This window comes from Castor canadensis, chromosome 15 (assembly GCF_047511655.1).
Source record: "Castor canadensis chromosome 15, mCasCan1.hap1v2, whole genome shotgun sequence".
NCBI lineage: Eukaryota > Metazoa > Chordata > Mammalia > Rodentia > Castoridae > Castor > Castor canadensis.
In genome coordinates, this window is record NC_133400.1 from 5001 (window position 1) to 23419 (window position 18419).

The window sequence follows — 18419 nt, forward strand, 5'->3', positions numbered from 1 at the left end:
GGCAGTTAGGCTGTTTATGTATTCTTATCTCAGTCTGCAGGAGCTCACCTGCCCCTCTCTGCCCTGCACAGTGGAATGGAGCCCAAAAGCTGCCTGCTGACAACACCTTTGCTGGACACTGCCTCCTGGCTCACAGTACACAAAGAGGTGAGGAAAAGTTAGGAGGCAAATCCTGGGGCAGGCAGGCCCAGTGGCTCCAGCCTCCCTGGGGCTGCCTAAGGAAGACCCACCCGTTCCTGAACCCTCATGAAGGGTCCAGTGTGATGGATGGGTCACCATCAGACCACAGCTGATCCATTCCCACAACCTGGGCTGCTGGATTCCTGCAGGGAACACTGGATCAGGCAGTCTGTACTCTGTGGTCCCTATCTGTCACTGCCTTCTCTGCTTGTCTCAGCTGGCTTTTACCACCACAAAGGAGACACAAAAGTTCTACATGCCTCTGCTCCTGAGCCTGTGGTCCTACACGGCCTCCTGAGGGAGCTTGAGCAGAGCCTCTCTGAAGGCAGTCATCTGCCCCTCTCTGTCTCCAGCTCAGCCAGCCCTCAAGAGTGGACTTTGTGTTCACATCAGGAACTGGGATCACTGTCTCCGGGGTAAGGTTCTAGTCACCCTGTAGTCCCCAGTGGGCAGCAGTGACTCAGGTGTCAATAGTCAATGCTGTTAGTACTGCTCTGACCACCTAAGAGAGAGAGCCACTGAGACTGGAGTCAGGACTCAAAGGGACGGGACAGACTGAACACACACCAAAGAAGGAAGCAGACCAGGAGGCCTTGGGAAGAAGCCCTGTAAGTAGTTCTCCTCCACAAAGACAGGCAAGAGAGCAAAAAGGAAATGTGGAAAAACCTTCATTTTCTGATGATGAAGTTACAAACAAAACATTCTGTCCTTGGGATGAAAGGGGTGTCACCTAGAAAGTGGTGCCAGGCGGGCTCCATGGGCTGCAGCCCCAGGATGGTGACTACGTCGGGGTACCCACGAGTCCTGCAGGGCCCTGACCCAGCGTCTGCCCGACCACAGCTGTCTCCAGGGGCTTGAAGCCCACATTGTCCAGGGGGATTCCGAAGGCCAGCAGCTTCGCCTCATACGTGCGCAGCAAGTCATTGTGGGCCTGTAGAGACAAAGAAGCGTCAGGGAGGACAAAGGAGCCCAGTTGGGCTTGGGCATCATGGCCAACAAGTTGTGGCCTACCTAAAGCTAGGATCTGCTCCACAGAAGGAAAGAGAAGGAGGGGGTGGAACCAGCATCACAGCATAAGAGAATGAACCAAAGGGACCAGGCAAAGTGGCTAACACCTATAATCCTTGCTACTAGGGAGGCAGAGAGAGGACTGCAGATGGAGGCCAGTCCAGATATCTGATAAAAGCTGGGCGTCTGAGTTCCTGTCATCCCAGCTACATAGGAAGTATAAAGAAGAGGATGGTGGTCCAGGCCAACCTGGACATAAACAAAAAATAACTAAAGCAAAAAGGGCTGGGGGTGAGGGTCAAGTGATAGAGCACCTGCCTAGCAAGTACAAGGCCCTGAGTACTGCAAAATAAATAAATAAATGAAACAAGTGATTGTCAGTTAGTTCACTGTGCCAGACCCAGTACTCACACCCTTATGTGCATTAACTCACAACAGGGCAGAGGGGACGAAATCAAAGCAGAAGTGTATGCTGCAAGAGACCAAGTTCAAAGCCCACTACTGGAAAAAAAAAAAAAAATATATATATATATATATATATATATAGCCTACATGGGCTCCTGGCTCCTCACCAGGCATGTGTCAGTGTCCTTCCCTGCCTAGTGAAATGGCATCAACGCACTGCCCCTGGCGGGCACAGCACTCCCAGACCCCCTAGCAAGTGCATCTTCACATGGTGCACAGTCTGCCTAAAAAAGACTCCAGGTTGCTTTAACCCATCCCAGGAGACGGTCTGGGTAACAGTGCTGATGGGCCCACACAGGCAAGTGCCTTCCATCCCCATGCCACAGTCTTTGCTGCCCCTCTGGAAAATGGGTATTTTTAAAAGAGCAAATTTCACTGGATGATTTATAAAGTTTGATTAATTAATTTGAGAAATGCTTGGAGCCTGGCATGATTCAAGAGTGAATACTCCAGGTCAGTTATCTTTGCCATGGTCCAGAAAACAATGCAGGGACTTAGATTGAGAGTTAAAGGGTAAACGAGGATGGACCCCTGAGAAACCTAAGGGCTACTGCCTGGTTCTCATCCTTTCTTGGTTCAGAACCCCCAAGAATCAGATAGAACCCATGAATATTTACCCCAGGAACTACACACACAACAGAAAGCCCTACTTTTCCACAGACAAGTACCAGCATCTGGGGAAAAGGTGTGACACACAAAGGCTGAGGATGGGGCCTGGCGTGTGGTTTGGGGAAGCAGAAAGACTAGGGTAGTTTGACCACCATGGAGCCTGGGAACCTGTGATAGGCACTGACTGTGTCCAGAACTCTTAAAAAACGAGATGACAGGAATGTCTGGACATGGCCCTAAACAACAGAACCAGGACGTGAGGTCCACACTACTTTGCCTGTGCAGACAGCGGGCAGTACAGACAGAGCAACTGGTTCAGGGACACAGAGCCAGGTCTCTCTCAGGCATGTGGGACAAATGATGGTCAGGGTCCAGCCATTAGTGTCAAGTCTGACCCTCACCCCTAAAACTGCAGGAGTCTACTGATGTGTCTGTTCAGCACACAAAGAATTGTGTAACTTTTATCAAATTCACAAAGTAGGGGCTGGTGGAGTGGTTCAAGGGGTAAAAGCCTAGCAAGCGTGAGGCCCTGAGTTTTAACCCCAGTGTGGCCAAATTAAAAAAAAAGTCAGAAAGGGGTCAAAAAAGATTACAGCCCTACTGCCCTGTGCTGAAGGCAGTAGACATTAATCCAGGGGAGAAGAGCCCCTTCCAACTGCCTGAGAAGACAGGTCAGCACAGTTGGGGGAGGGAGGAACAGACTAAGACAGCACAGCGGGCAGAGCCCCAAGCATGCAGGGCAGGCCTGTAAGCAATCTCAGAACAATGGCCAGTACAGTGCCACAGCCACATGACAGGCTGAGTGACCTTGGGCAGGTGTAAATGCCCTTGGGCTGTATCCGCACCTCAAATGGAGACAGTCACACCCACCTCATAAAGGAGGTGTGCAGCCAACAGAAATAGGTGGAATCCTCAGAGACTGTCTGCATTTAGGCTGTCACTGGCTGCACCCAGGTATGAGGGCACAGTCCTTGAGGGAGAAGGCAGGGTTAGGACACGTCCATACCTTGCAGACACGGGCCAGCTCATACTGCAAGTCCTTGATGGTGGTGTTCTTTGATTCCAGAACATCCTGAGGAAACAAGCAGGGATGAGTTTGAGACTTGACTCATTCTTCCAAGGCAAATAGGGGGTTCCTTGGGGGTCCTGATAGGCCCAGGGAATAATGGTCTGGCTCAACCCATGTATGCATCCACACAGATGTGTCAGCAGTTAAAGAGAAAAGCATGGAGGAGGGCCTGGGAGGGTCCAAAGTGACCCTTCCTCAATTAGGACTGAGTCCTGTTGAATCAGCTACTCGATAGCTCTGGGACCCTTTGCTCTTCTCATTCTGCACTGGCCTATCTAATCCCTCCAGCCCTACATTCCCCATCTGAGGTAGAATGAGCTCTCTCTGACCTGATCCTCCATGTCCAGAACCTTCTGTGGTTCCCAACTATTGCTAAACTCATGGGTACAGCTGACAGGTCATTACAATCATCCTCAGCCTGAATTCCCCAATGCCTGGGTGCTCCCCAGGACAACTCAGTGAAAGGCTGACAGGCCTTTGCAATCACCCTCAGCATGCCTCTTCCCAGCAACAGAAGTTGATAAATTTAATAGGTAAGCTGGGAGGCTCTGCAGGAAATTCCAGTCTCCTGATCCTTCATCTGATCGTGTATCTTTCTGTCTCATGAGCTGGCCAGTGGGGCCTGAGACCTCATCTGTTTTATTTACTGTCCCCACACATGAGTGAATATTCTGGACTCTGCTCAGATCTCACTTCACAACACCTACAAAGGCAGTGAAATCTAAGTTAGACCCCAAAGGCCCCACAGCCCTACACTTTCCCTATCCTGTCGATGTCCTAAATCAGGCCATCCTGGGGGCCTCTCAGCTGTGTCTAGGTCTGTCTCAAGTGATAGAAGAACTCAGGCCTACAGATTCTGAGAGTGGTTTTTCTATTCCCAGGTCACCAGGCTCTATGTGGAAACTAGTACCTTGGCATACCACAATGAAGGATTCTACAGAACTAGAATGGCAGAAGCCCAGAGGTTCCAAGATGCCATGAGATTAAGAAAGGGCTAAGACATGTGAGAGAAAACTGCCAGCACACACAGGCCAGGACACAGATACCTGCAGCTACCCCACTGTGGCAACCACAGGTGCCCTGCCCTACAGCTAACTGAGGGGTCTGTGTCCTATAAGGAGGCACAGCACAGTATGAAGAGTTCCACCACAAGAGACAAAGCTGCATGTTGAGCAGAAGTGTGGGTGCCTCCTAGGTAGCCCACCGGGCCCTACCTCCAGTTTACGGGACACAAGCGTCAGCGCTGCAGGGTCCAGGTTGGACGATGCCAGCACCTCGTTGAACTGCACTTCCCTCTTCTCCACAGCAGCAGTCAGTGCCTGCAGCTTACGCTCCAGCATCAGATTCTTGAAGCCCGTCTTCTGCTGCACCTCCTGAATGGCATCAGTGAACTTCCGGTAGAGTTCATCCCTCTCCTGCTGCACCTGTGGGGACAAGGCAGTGGTAGGTGTCAAGGGCCCTTGCCTGAAGACGTCTCACTGGGGAGAAGCTACCTTCCATGCCTACCAGAGCATGCTGTTTCTACAGAAGGGTCATTTTAACTAGTGCCATACCCATGGCACATAGGTCTTTGTGCCATGCTCACTGCTGTAATCTACTCTCTGTGCACAGAACTGAAGATGGACAGCTGTCCACACAGTGGAAGACAGGAAGGAAACATCAGTATAAATGCTCCTCTCAGAAGCAGTGAGGCATCCTACTAACAGCTGGAATAGCCCTACCCTAAAAGCCATTCCACAGGTGGATCAGGGCCAGCCTCGCCCAAGTTAGGGCTTATGGGTACAGCTGAGATGTGTCTCCCAATGTGAGAACCAAAGCATTGCACTGCCAATAGAGAATGTTTGCAGGTGGGGCCCGTGGAGGGCCCATGCCATTGACATGCCCCACAAGCTGGCTCCTCTACAGCAAACCTTGCATCAAATGTCTGTCAACCGGTAAGACTATCCCTTCCCATTTCCTACCCTTCAACCTATTAACATGCACTGTAAAAACTCAGGACTTTACAGTAAAAAGTAAACAGCCTTTAAGCCAAATTCCAAGAGGCCACTGCTATAACCCTTTTGTGTTTCTTCCAGGATGTTCTACACTCATAAAAAAAAGGTATATTACTGTTAGGGAAGAAACAGTATCATGCTACAATACTGCAGTATTTTTTTTTTTATTTATTTTTTAAATTTTTTTTCACAGTACTGGGATTTGAACTCAAAGCTAGGCAGATGCTCTACCACTTAAGCTACACTCCCAATCCCTTTGGCTTTGTTATTTTTCAGATAGGGTCTAACATTTTTGCCTGGGGCTGGTCTCAAACCATGATCCTCCTGCCTACGCCTCCTGCACAGCTGGGATTGGCTCAAGTCAGAGACACTGACTTTGGTGCATATCCCAAGCCACATTCAAGTGGAAAGAGATGTGGCAGAAAACACAGGCTGCAACCCAGGCACATCTCTGCTCTCCTTGTCCCACTAATGCCAGCCTTAAAACTCACAGGGAAGAAAAAGGGGGCCCTGCATAACACAGCATGACTCAGGGCTGGCCCTTAGGCTGTCTGCACAGGTCTGTGGCTGACAGTGGTACAGCCTGGCAGGTCACATCCTGCAAGGCACTCACTGCCTCAGAACAGTGGATGGCATATTCCTAAGGAGCCTGGTCTGGGGGAGACAGGGCCAATCCTATTATTGGTCTGCATTCATTAATTTTCTAGTGGCCATGGCTCATGGATGAAATAAATGTTCAGGCCACTGCAGAAGCAAGGAAGGGCATCTGCAAGGACAGACGACAATCACACAACTCACGAGAATCTCAGAAATGCACATTAAAGATATTTTCCACCCCATCACATCAGCAAAGGCTTACATTCAGTAGATCCAATGCAGGCAGGAGGAGCAGGAAGCAGCCCTCAGGCGCTGCTGTCAGGAGTATAACCCAGAGCAGCCCTCCTGGCAGACTATCAGAATTTTGAGCTCTCACCCCTCTGCCCCAGCACTTCCACTTCAAGGAACTGACATTCCTAAAAGAGATCACACAGATGCATAGAGACCAATCTGAAAGGATAACTGTGGCAGCAATGCATGTAACAGCAAAGAACTGGAAACAAAGAGGTGCTCACCAAGGGCAATTGGCTACAAAGTGAGCAGACATGTGAAGAGCACCAGGGGGCTGTTAAAAGCAAGGAGGCTGCTTTCTATTAGCAACCAGGAGACACAGTAATATTAAAATGCAAGTTGCTTTTATGACATGATCCCATCTTTATAAAGGATAAAGTCACATCTACACTAGGGTGTGCAGAAGCCTGGAAGGAGGCTCACTAAATTATCCCCTCTTGTGAGGACCACAGCTGAGCCAAGGAAATGCTCATGTTATAAATATGCTTGAGGAACCCGTAACACCTTTACCACGAGTAAGTAATAGGCCTAGACCCAGAAACACACAAACAAACAATAAGGAAGTTGCTGCCGGGGGCCAGGCCTCCTCCACATACTGACCAGCCAGCTTCTGAGAAGACAGAAGGGCCACTCCCCATCAGAGAACTTGCTCCCTATGAGATCCTAGGCCACCTACAGAATACAACACAGGTTTTTGCCTCATAATAGCTGTATGCACAGACTGGGGGAGAGGATCAAGTGGTAGAGTGCCTGCCTAGCAAGGGTAAGGCCCTGAGTTCAGCATGTATGACTGTAGTCCTAGCTACTCAGGAAGCTGAGGTGAGAGGATGACTTGAGCGCATGACTTCAAGACCAGGCTGGTCAACAGTGAGACCCTGTCTCAAAAAAAAAAAAAAAGCTACACAGAGTGAGGAGCAAGCAGGTGGACCTGCAGCTCCCAAACCCAGAGACTAGCCAAGGCATCTACACCTGCTCACCTTGATGAACCGCTGCTCCAGCACCTCATGTTCCCACTGCAGGTCTTTCAGCTCTTTCTCAGTAACCTTCAAACGTGCTTTTGTGCACTGTAAGAAAATAGGGAGTGGGGGACAGAAAGAACTCAGGACACACAGGAACCCATGTAACAGACTCCTGGGAGGTGGCAAGGACAGAAAGATACCAGGAATGGTGGCTTGAAGACTCCAGCAGTTGGGCCCACCCAGGCCAGTCCATGTGATAAGCAGAAGACCAGGGCCTCATTCCCCACAGCACCCACCCACTTTACAGTCCCAGGAGAACTGTCAAAGGAAAGAAAGAGTCCACCTTCCCAAGCGCTCCCTTCCTGCCTAAGGCCTGAAACCTGTTCACTCACGACCTTTTTTTCATGAACCCAGGAAGGTTAAGAAGGGAAAGAAGCCAGGCACCAGTAGCTCACACCTATAAACCTACCTACTTGGGAGGCTGAGATTAAGAGGATCACTGTTCAAGGCCAGCCTGGGCAAACAGTTCATGAGATCCCATCCCCAAAATAACCAGAGCAAAATGGAGGTGTGCCTCAAGCAGCAGAGCACCTGCTTTGCAAGTACAAAGCCCTGAGTTCAAACCCCAATCCCAAAAAAGAAGAAGAAGGGAGAATTCCACAGCAGGAAACTCACAACCAAGATCTGCTTGTCCCTTTCGTAGTACCCAAGCTTCCTCTGCATCTCATTCATTTCTTCCCGTGCCTTCTGGAGAGGCTCTGCCAGCCGCTTGTTCTGCATGGACACCTCTGCCATCTCCCTCTCCAGGTGCTCTTCCTTCTTCCGCATGTCCTCCATCTGCTCCTGTTGATACAGTGCAGGTGTGCCAGAAGATCAGCCTAGTAGCATATGCTGGGTGCCCTCCTGACCACAAATGGGTCTTGCCAGTCAAGCACACTGACTGACGTATAGTTTTACAAACAATCAGTATTTTTACACTCTTAATAAATTTTAAATTTTCTAGGAAGTCAACTTCCATGAAAACTGAGAGGCTGCACTCTGTTCAGGATTCCACTAAGAGCCACTCTTCCCTGGGAAAAACCAAGCTACTGCCAGCATTGAGAGACAATGACAACTGCCCATTGTAGTTGCACTGTGACCATGGTGTGGTGCCTACTGCAGCTCTGCCCAGGCATGGACATGTCAGAAAACCCTTTATATTATTACCTCCCCCACACTGCAGTTAGGGAAACATCTTGATTGCTTTCAATTATAAGTGTAGATAGGGTAAGTTGCTTACAAATTTCAGCTGAGGAAAGCAGAGAGGCATCGTTCAATTACCTCTACAGAAAGGGGAGTTGGGTCTGCAGCCCTGAACTCTGTGACCTATCTTAGGACAGACAGAGTGTGTCTCCAAGCCCAAATCAGCACCTTGAGGGAGTTGATGAGGGCCAGGTTGTTGAGCGTGATGTCATTGTAGTAGTTCTTGATGTCAGTGAAGGCCTCCTCGTGACGCTGCATCAGCGTATTGATCTGGCCGTTCTTCCTCTCCTCCACTTCATGGATCTCAGTCTTTCTCCGTAGGTCAAGCTCATCTCTCAGCATCTTCATCTTCTTATCATACTTGGCCTCAATTTCTAAAAGGCAGAAGTACACACAGCAGCTTGGCAGAGGAAGAACAGGTACCCAGTGGCTTCAAGAATAGATGGAAGAAGACTGGCAGAATGGCTCAAATGATAGAGCACTTGCCTAGCAAGCATGAGGCCCTGAGCCCAAAGAATAGATGGAAGAGCTGGGCACCGATGGCATACACATGTATTCCCAGCTACTTCGGAGGCGGAGATCTAAGGATCTCTATTCAAGGCCAACCCAGGCAAAAAGTAGCAAGACCCCATTTCAATCAATAATATGGGTGTGGTGGCGCACACCTGTGATTGCAACTATGAGGAAGGCCATAAGCAGGAAGACTGTAGTCTCAGGCTGGCCCCAGGGAAAAACACAAGACCCTATCTGAAAAATAACTAAAGCACAAAAGGGCTGGAGGTGTGCCTCAAGTGGTAGAGCACCTGCCTAGCAAGTGTGAGGCCTGAGTTCAAGCCCTGTAATGGCAAAAAAAAAAAAAACAATGGAACTGTAACCTGGGCCCAAGAACACCCGTCAGGATAAAAAACAAAGGCTGCACAAACAAGGTTTGCCGAACTCCACTTAGGCAGTTTTTCCTGCTGATGATCTACATGTCGTTTTTGTTTGTTTGTTTATTTTAGTTTTGGTTTTTTTATAGTACTGGGGATCAAGCCCAAAGCCTTGTACATGGTAGGCAAACACTTAACCACTGAGCTAGATCCCCCAGCCCTGATGCTCACAGGTGACATATTCAGCACACCGGCCACTGCTGGCCTTCCTTTGCCAGTGACAGGCATAGGTAATCAATGACTACACTGGAGCTCCCAACACTGTCACCTAATCCCAGTAGACAATAACCATGGTCTGTGTGACCATCCAGTCCCAGACCACAGGGCTTGACACTAAATCAGACAGACTTCTGAAGCTGGAGCGTCCTCAGGCCAGGAGCCATAGAGAAGAATATTCAAAGAGTGCTGTCCATGAGACTGAATAAGCACTGCCTTCTGTTAACTGCCAATTTTAGACAGGAGTGGGGAAATATGTGGTAATCACAGCCCCCAAACTCCCATGGGAATGAGTTGTTCTGAGATTCTGAGTAGGTCTATCTCTCTCTCTCTCTCTCTCTCTCTCTCTCTCTCTCTCTCTCCTCTCTGCATGTAGACTATTTTAATTTGCCTATGTGCCCTGACAGAACAAGCTCTGGAGGTAAATTGCTTTCTTATAGCAGGGGGTCTCTTAACACCATCCTATACAATGTGCATGTGAGAAACTGACCTCGAACTTGCCTCTCAAAGTCGTTCCGCATCTTGGTGATCTCCTCAGTGTGTTTCTGCATAGGTGAGAGTGGTGATAAGTTACTATACAGACAGAGTGAGGGGCTCTCTCACTTCCCTTAGGTCAACTGGGAAAAACTCAGTCAACACTGTGCTACTGATGAGGATTGTTGGGTTCCCTCATCTCCAAGTTCATGGGCATGCCCAGAGAAACAGAGCTTTCATAACCTCTACATTCCATAACTCACTTCTCTCAGCAAGTGAAGTCTCTGAGCCTGAGAGACGGTGAGTCAGTAACAGACGTGAGCATCAAACTTGGCTCGGTTTTCTCACCAGCCTTCCCATAGCCTGGTTACCTATGCCCTTCCAGACTTTGTGCAAATGTTGCCTTTTCTATGAGGCATTCCTGGAACCCTTGTAGAACATTGCCACTCCCCCTTCCATCTCCCGTACCCACCTCACCTTGCTCTACCCAGAGTACTCATCCCCACCAGCCAAACTTGAGGCATTAGACACATTTACTTTGTCTTCTACCCTATGCTGTCTCTCCCCTTTTTTTGCCCCCTGCAGTGCTGGGGATTGAAACCAGGGCCTTGCACATGCTCGGCAAGCACTCACCCACTAAGCCACCTCCCCAGCCCCATCTTCTCTCTCCTTTCTGGACCATCCACCCCATTTGGGCAGGTATTCGTCAGAGACCAGATCAGGGCTAGCACCTAACAGGCTGGCTCTCAACAAAAGAATCTCAGTCTCCACTCTCTACCTGGAAACCACCAGTGTCCCTCAGAAAGGATTAATACCAGCCTCAAAAGTAACCAGCCCAGCATGGCAGTGCATGCCTGTGATTCCAGCATTCGGGAGACTGAAGCAGGAAGATCATGAATTTGAGGTCATCCTGGGCTACGTAGTGAGATCTTGTCTTAAAAAAAAAAAAGTTGGAGATTTTACACATAACATGAATTCCCTGTTGTTGAGCGATCAGTTCAGGCAGTACTAGGCTCACTGTCCCCACAGCCCAGCAACCCCAGTCCTTTCGTGATACCTACCAGCCGGAGGTTTTTCACCACCACTTCATTGGCCAGCTCCTGCTCCTTGAGCTCCACCTTCAACGCCCGCATGTCCTTGCGCAGTGCGCCCTCTTGTGTGCGGTGCTCCTTTTGTGCCAGCTTCATGACCACGGTGCCCTCAGCCTTCATTTCAGTCAGGTTGTTCTGGTGCTCATATAGCAGGTGCTTTACCTTCTGCTTGTACACCTGCAAGGCACAGAGGGTACCATCTGCACACAGCTGCACACACCTGCACATCTAAGGCACTGAGTAGGACACCAAGGTAGCAGGTGAGGCACATGCCCAGCTCACCTGGAACTAAATGCCAGAGCCAGGCTGCAAGGAGGTCAGCCTGCCCCCAGAGCCTGCACTCCTGCCGCATTGTGGAGGCTATGATTCAAACATTTAGGATCTGCAGGGCCTGTCCTGCCCCTGGAGTTTCGCTTGGCCTCATTTAAAAAAATCACTTTCAGGTTTCCATCATAAAGAATACACACAAGAGACTGAGACCCCAAAGCAAATACAGAAAATTTCCCCACCCTATCACTCCAGTCTGCTCCTGTGCTCCTGAAGGATAACCCCAGTAGGCACAGGCAGGCCAGTCCCACTCACCTTGATCTCCACCTGGTGCCTCTCCTCTGCCTCCTCCATCTCCCGATCTTTATTTCGCAGCTCGGCCTTCTTCTCCTCCAGCTGCCTCCGAGTGATCTCCCAGAAGGTGTGGATCTTGTCCCGCTCAAGCTGGAAATAGTTGCGCTCCTCCCTCTCTCGGTCCAACTCCTCCCGGATTCGGCCGACATGCTCCTCCACCTAACCAAGCACAGGGTGTCAGGTGAGGCACCCAGAGGAAGCCCATCTACCACCAGGGCTGTGTGGACAAAGAAAGGCAAGGAAGAAAAAAGGAAAGCCATCTTACCAAAAAAATATGAACTAAAAGTTAAAATATGAAAGACTCTAGCAAATATCAGAATTACCTTGAATTTGATCAACAATCATAGAACAATTATATCTTCTCAGCAATTCCTGGAAATTTATACTAAAGAAACTTCTCAAAAAAACACAAGAGCAGCATGCAGATATCAACATGTAATGTCAAATAAGAAAAAATAACCTTTGAAGACACAGTGTTAAGAAAAAAAAAAAAAAAACAGTAACTCCTAATACTCAAAAGGGTTTGATCCACAGTCAATTGCAAATCTGCAAATAGGTTAAAGAGATAAGTAGGACATGCTTTCAGATTTCTTGGGATCTCACTTCCCTTAGGAATTTGGTATCTCTGGATACAGCCCCAGGGCACTTACTGTAAGGTAAAACCACTTTCTTCATAGGGAAACCACATTTCTTACTTCAAGAGAAACACAAAACAACAACCAATCAAGGGGATCTGAGGTGAGAACACTAGACAGGGGCTTGGGTCACCATGAAGAAGCATAGCACCCCAGAATCTGACTAGTGCCCCAGCAAAATGACAAATGTCTTCCCATCACAGACTTTTAATGTCACTCAGAGCTGAAAACAGAATTGCTGCACACATAGTGTTGGTGAGCCATCACTCAATGTTTAGACTTCTTACGAATATCCAAATTTCTAGTTTCTTTTGAAAAATCAGAAAAGAACACTAGAGTCCAGTGCCCACAGGGCAACCACCCAGTGAAATGACTGTAGCTGTGCTCTGCAGGGAGTACAAATCTCCAGGTCACCCCAGTCCCTGACTTACTGCTGGATTCCAGAGGCTTCCAAGTCTGTGCCTCAAACATACAGCGCATGATGGCCAGTCCCTGCTCTGCAGATTGTCAATGTACTTTGACACTGCTGTGTCAAAGTACTGTCTCCATAGGGATAAGAAATAAATGAGAAGGGCTGGGCACCACTGGCTCACACCTGTAATCCTAGCTACTCAAGAGGCAGAAATCAGGAGGATCCCGGTTCAAAGTCAGACCAGGCAAATAGTTCTGCGAGACCTTATCTCAAAAAAACTCTTCACAAAAAAGGGCTGGTGGAGTGGCTCAAGGTGTAGGCCCTGAGTTCAAGCCTTAGTACCGAAAAAAAAAAAAAGAAGAAAAAAATAGGGTGCAAGAAACAGCTCATGTGTTGGGGCACTGTGACATTCAATCCATTCTCCATCATCCAATGATTATTCCAAAACACAAATTTGATCCCACCACCCGTCTGCTTAAACTGCCAATGATTTTCCTGCACATAAAATAAAGCACTCATCACCAATGTTCAGGGCCTTTGCCTAGCTCCAACTTCAGTTCACATGATTTTCAGTCTCCTTTAATCTTAAACTATCAAAAAGAGGTAATGTCTATTATCACTATCACACAAGTCCATACAAAGCCCCCAGGTCCTATGCCAGATGCTCACAAGCCAGGAGGTAGAAGATCCACAATGCCTGCCACATGTTGAAATTTTTAAAAGCCTTTGAAGTAAAATTGTAATCACATAACTATGTTTTGTAGCCATTTGTATGGAAATAAGACAATTAGCTTAAAATAATTCCTTCAAAGAAACTATAAAGTCATCCCAGGTTACTAGTCATCCCAGGACTAGTATATAGTGGTAGAACTTGCGTAACATGCACAAGGCCTAGGTTCCATCCCCAGTTTCGTCTCCCCCCACACCCCAAAAGTAAAAGGCAGCCCTGATGTTAATTCCTTGTTGGAACTTTTGTCTAAAATGAAACAAAACAATGAAAAATTAATAAAACTGAGACAAAGTAACTTTAGGTAACTCATGTTCCCTTCAAAAACTTTTTGTTCAATGTTTACTAGTAAACAAAGGAGACTGTCATATATGCATACTATAGTAACAACTTTGTAAATATCAGGTACGTAAAAAGGTAAGACTGGGGATTAGAGGTATGGCTTCCTGCAAGCACAAAGCTGTGAATTCAAACCTCAGTCCCACCAAAAAATTAAAATTAAAAACAAAAAAAGACTGAAAGGAAATAAAGTTAAAGATAGCTATTATATCAGGGGGAAAGAAAAATCTCCTTCTAATATTCTACCACCCTGTTAAAAACTTCCTTACTGAGGCTGCATCACATCTTTTAAAATATGTATTCATCTGAAAGTTGCAGAGCTGATAGGAATTAGGGACATGTAAGAGGCATATTATGCTTTGGACAGAATTGGAGGATGCAGACTAAAGGGAGATGGATGAGCAGGGAAATAGTAAGGCATTGGTCAAGATGCCTAGAGCATTTCCCACCTCAGCCTGGGATTGGCAGCACAGGCTCTGCTCACCTGCTCCTTGCTCATGTCCTCCGGAGCGAGTCCATCAACAACAGTAGTGCCTGTCGCTTTGCCTTTCTTCCCCTTCTTTTTGGGTGCCTTTGTTGAAAGAAAAGATAATTGTGTAAGTAAAGGGCACTCTGCCAAATGGCTTCCCTCTCTTGGCTGGCTCTGATTTGCTCCTGTGGGCATTTGGGAGCAAATATCTCTATTCCTACTGCTCACTCTCTTGTGCCTCCCAATAAGAGCACTCATATGGGACACATCACTGTCCTCATTTTTCCCACTATTAAGCACACACACACCCTGTTAGCACATTCAGAGGTGCACAAAGGAGAAATCTTTTCAGAAAAGTACATTTTCTCCTACTACAAGGAAGAGTTAGGGTAAATACGGCAAAGACTTCTTTGTGTGAATGCAAAATTTACTTCGGCTCCATAAAAAGGACCCCTAATACCACACTGCTGAATATTAGCATATTGGCTATAATGCTTGGTACCACCATAGAAAGACCTGCAAGAAACTGTTCAACAAATATAGAGAAAAATTACCCCATAGCAAAGATCGGTTATGAAAATATGAGGCTTCCTTTCTTCCAAACATAAAACCCCTTCAGAAAACCCTGGTCAAGCTGGCAGAGTGACTCAAGTGGTAGAGAGCCTGCCTAGCAAGTTTGAGGCTCTGAGATCAAACCCCAGTACCACAAAAAAAAAAAAAAAAAAGCAAATAGTACCCACTGTGGGTGCTCTGTAAATGGGTTATTAGATTAAACTCCTCATGGAGACATGTTTGGTTCAACGTTCAAAGAAAGAACCTTCCCCCCACCCACACACACACACACACACTCTTCCTACAGGCATTCAAGCAGATACTGACATTCCAAAACTCTATCCTTCTGCCTTTGCTAATCCCAACTCTCTTCAGTCTGGGCTTTTATATTCTACATGTCTTTGCAATATTCTTATGATTATCAATTTTGTAAGGAAACTTTAGAAAACAACACAGAAAAAGAAAAAACAAGCCAAGTGCATAGGTATATGCCTGTCATCTCAGCTACTTGGAAGCTGGGGGAGGAGCGGTTCAAAGCCAGCATGGACAGCATATCAAGACCTTGTGAAAAAAGAAGGAAGGGAAGGAGGGAGGGAGGGAGGGAGGAAGAAAATCACCCTATTAACACAAGCTAGTGATAAGCAGATGTATTTAGATTTTTTTCTCCAACTTGGTTTTCAAAAGTCCCATCCACTGAAACCTTAACTCCTAATGAATTTTCTTTCTAAACTTCTGCTCCAAAAAAGGCACCCTATTAGAAGGTCCTAAAGGCCTTGGAGGAAGATTCAGTACTATGTAGTATTTAAGACATCCCAGTCTGCTGCAGGGGCTTGGTGGGGCTCCTGGAGCTCGCCCACAGGGAGGTACCCTCCCCATCAGCTGACCACCCCCGGCCTTCCCCCCACAACTGCTTCACATGTCTAGAAATTCAGTTACTGACAACTCCTGTATAATAAAGGAGGAAGTCCTGGTCAGGCAGCAAGCCCCCGCCTGGCTCTTCTCCGAAAATGCCTGACTCCTGCGAGGCTCTCCAAGGCAACAGAAGTTCCTGCACCCTGTGGTGGTTCCCAGTGCACTTCATGGGCACTGGATCCGCTGTCCAGGCCTCCTTGGTATGGAGGGACCTCCAGCAACCGTAGTATTGCTCTAGATTCTCCAACCTGGAGGCCAGGGTTCCTAAGGTATACCTCGTACCCGACTCTCCTCCCTTTGGACCCTTATGGGCCCCAGAGCTCCTACGAGGTGAAACCCTTGGCCCCAAGGATGCGATGGACCCAGGTTCTCCCTTTTAAACACCTTGCACACCAGGCAAGGTCTTGGAGAGAGTTCTATGACCACCCCAGTGGGCACAGCTCCGAGTGCCTGAAGGTCCCAGCATCCTGGGCTCTCTCCACCGGGACCCACGAGAGCACCGCGTTCTCAATTCCAGGAATCCGGAGCTCCGTTCCCATCCCAGGATCTTTGTGCGCTCAGGTGCCCCCGTCTCCGCCCAAGGGTCTCTTTGTCTGTGAATAAGACCGGGGAGAGGGGGCTCCCGGTACCCCCGCACGGGGTCCCAGCGCGGACCCCAGCCCAGCTCCCCATTCCCCGCCTCGTCTCACCATGGCGCCGGCGGATTAGGGCTGCGGCGACCAGCAGCCAAACGCTCAACCAAAACGAAGGCAGAGTTGTCGCCCAGCAACTAGAGAGATCCCGCATGAAGTCTCAGAGATCCACGCGATACTCCGCCCGCCCTGTTGGGCTAAGACGACAGTCGGAGCGCGTCCCTAGCAACGCGCTTGCGTGGAAGAACTGGTTGCCGAGATCATCGAGACACTTGGTCTCCCTGATGCCCCTAAACTTTGCCTTTCGTTTCTTGTTGGCTCCTCCACTAGAACTTAAGCTCGATGAAGAGGGAGAACTGTTCCGCTCGCTTCTATGCTACAGTGCCTACAAGTAACGATCTCAGTGACGAATGAGCTGAATGCACAGTCTGCCACCCAAGGCTCGGAGGCATTACCCAAATTGGGCTCAAAGTCTGCTCCTACGGCTCACCCACTTTATCCCCTTTGGGAAGACCCACTTTCTGCCCTAGTGAGAATCGAATAAGCATAGCCGGGTTTCCAGAAACCCGGAAGAGGGAGCAGAAATAGAACACTAAGTTCCAGCTTAGCTCTAAAGGTTTTAAATCAGCAAGTGTCCACGTTCAAGAAATGAACTGTTCTGCCTGAAGAGGCCTCTATGACCCCCTCATGGATAAGGACAAACTGGAAACGTATGCCAGCTGCTTCCAGAGAAGCACTACAGAAAAAAAAAGAGTGTTGTCATTTTCCTTCTCTACTTCCTCTGGAAATGGCTAACCATTTTACAGTTTTCAGAGCAACTTCCCAATCTCTGCAACCATCCTATTACAATGTTCTACATCACCCAGAGGCTGAGTTTGTCATAAGCACCTGCCATTTGTTGTCTTGTTTTGTTTCCCAAGCTCTTAACCTTACGGTTTTCCTAAAAAGTTTTCATACAGGGCTGCGCTATAGCAGTAGCGTAGCAGGTTTGTTTCTCCAGCACTGAAAAAATAAATCTTTAAAAATACGGTTGGACCCACCACTGACGAATGGGTTAAGAAAACGTGGTCTCTATACACAATGGAATTTTATGCAGCCATGAAGAAGAACGAAATGTTATCATTCGCTGGTAAATGGATGGAATTGGAGAACATCATTCTGAGTGAGGTTAGCCTGGCCCAAAAGACAAAAAATCATATGTTCTCCCTCATATGTGGACATTAGATCAAGGGCAAGCACAACAATGGGATTGGACTATGAGCACATGATAAAAGCGAGAGCACACAAGGGAGGGGTGAGGATAGGTAAGACACCTAAATAATTAGCTAGTATTTGTTGCCCTTAACGCAGAGAAACTAAAGCAACTGAGGCCAATAGGAAAAGGGGAACAGGAACTAGAGAAAAGGTTAGATCAAAAAGAATTAACCTAGAAGGTAATACCCACGCACAGGAAATCAATGTGAGTCAATGCCCTGTATAGCTATCCTTATCTCAACCAGCAAAAACCCTTGTTCCTTCCTGTTATTGCTTATACTCTCTCTACAACAAAATTAGAAGGGCAAAATAGTTTCTGCTGGGTATTGAGGGGGTGGGGGGGAGAGGGAGGGGACGGAGTGGGTGGTAAGGGAGGGGTTGGGGGCAGGGGGGTGAAATGACCCAAGCCTTGTGTGCACATATGAATGATAAAAGAAAAAAAAATACGGCTGGAGGCTTGGCTCAAGCAGTAGAGTGCCTGCCTAGCAAGTGCAAGGCACTGAGTTCAATCACCAGTACCAACAAGGAGGAAAAAAAAAAAAAGTGGTGCTGTAGCAAGTCTTGCTTTTCCATCTGCTTTTGGGATGAAGATTCCAGAATCTAATCCACATGGAAAGTTGGTGGGGCAAAAATGAAGGAAGGCTCAGATACTTCCATCCAGCCAGGAGAGCGGGGCTTGCTCACTAGTGAGGACCTGATAGCCTCAGTAATAACCTCTTCCTGTTTGCCCACCCTGAGTGTT

At 48.0% G+C, this 18419-nt stretch overlaps 1 protein-coding gene across 3 annotated transcripts; it reads right to left on the bottom strand.

Annotated features, from left to right (window-relative positions):
* Positions 1 to 835: 835 nt before the first annotated feature.
* On the bottom strand, positions 836 to 16615 carry Drc4 (dynein regulatory complex subunit 4). Of its 3 annotated transcripts, none has more exons than XM_020173533.2 (11): positions 16481 to 16615; positions 14343 to 14429; positions 11707 to 11904; positions 11095 to 11301; positions 10050 to 10104; positions 8583 to 8788; positions 7848 to 8015; positions 7191 to 7277; positions 4546 to 4755; positions 3269 to 3334; positions 836 to 1111 (listed from the first exon to the last, which is right to left on the bottom strand). In XM_020173533.2, exons 1-11 carry the CDS (start codon positions 16481 to 16483, stop codon positions 962 to 964), a joined length of 1437 nt encoding a protein of 478 aa, XP_020029122.1. In that variant the 5' UTR covers positions 16484 to 16615; the 3' UTR covers positions 836 to 961. The 3 variants fall into 3 exon arrangements, with proteins under 3 accessions (XP_020029122.1, XP_073911537.1, XP_073911536.1); XM_074055436.1 differs by having other exon boundaries at positions 11707 to 11962; positions 16481 to 16527; XM_074055435.1 differs by lacking the exon at positions 7191 to 7277.
* Between the last annotated feature and the right edge of the window lie 1804 nt (positions 16616 to 18419).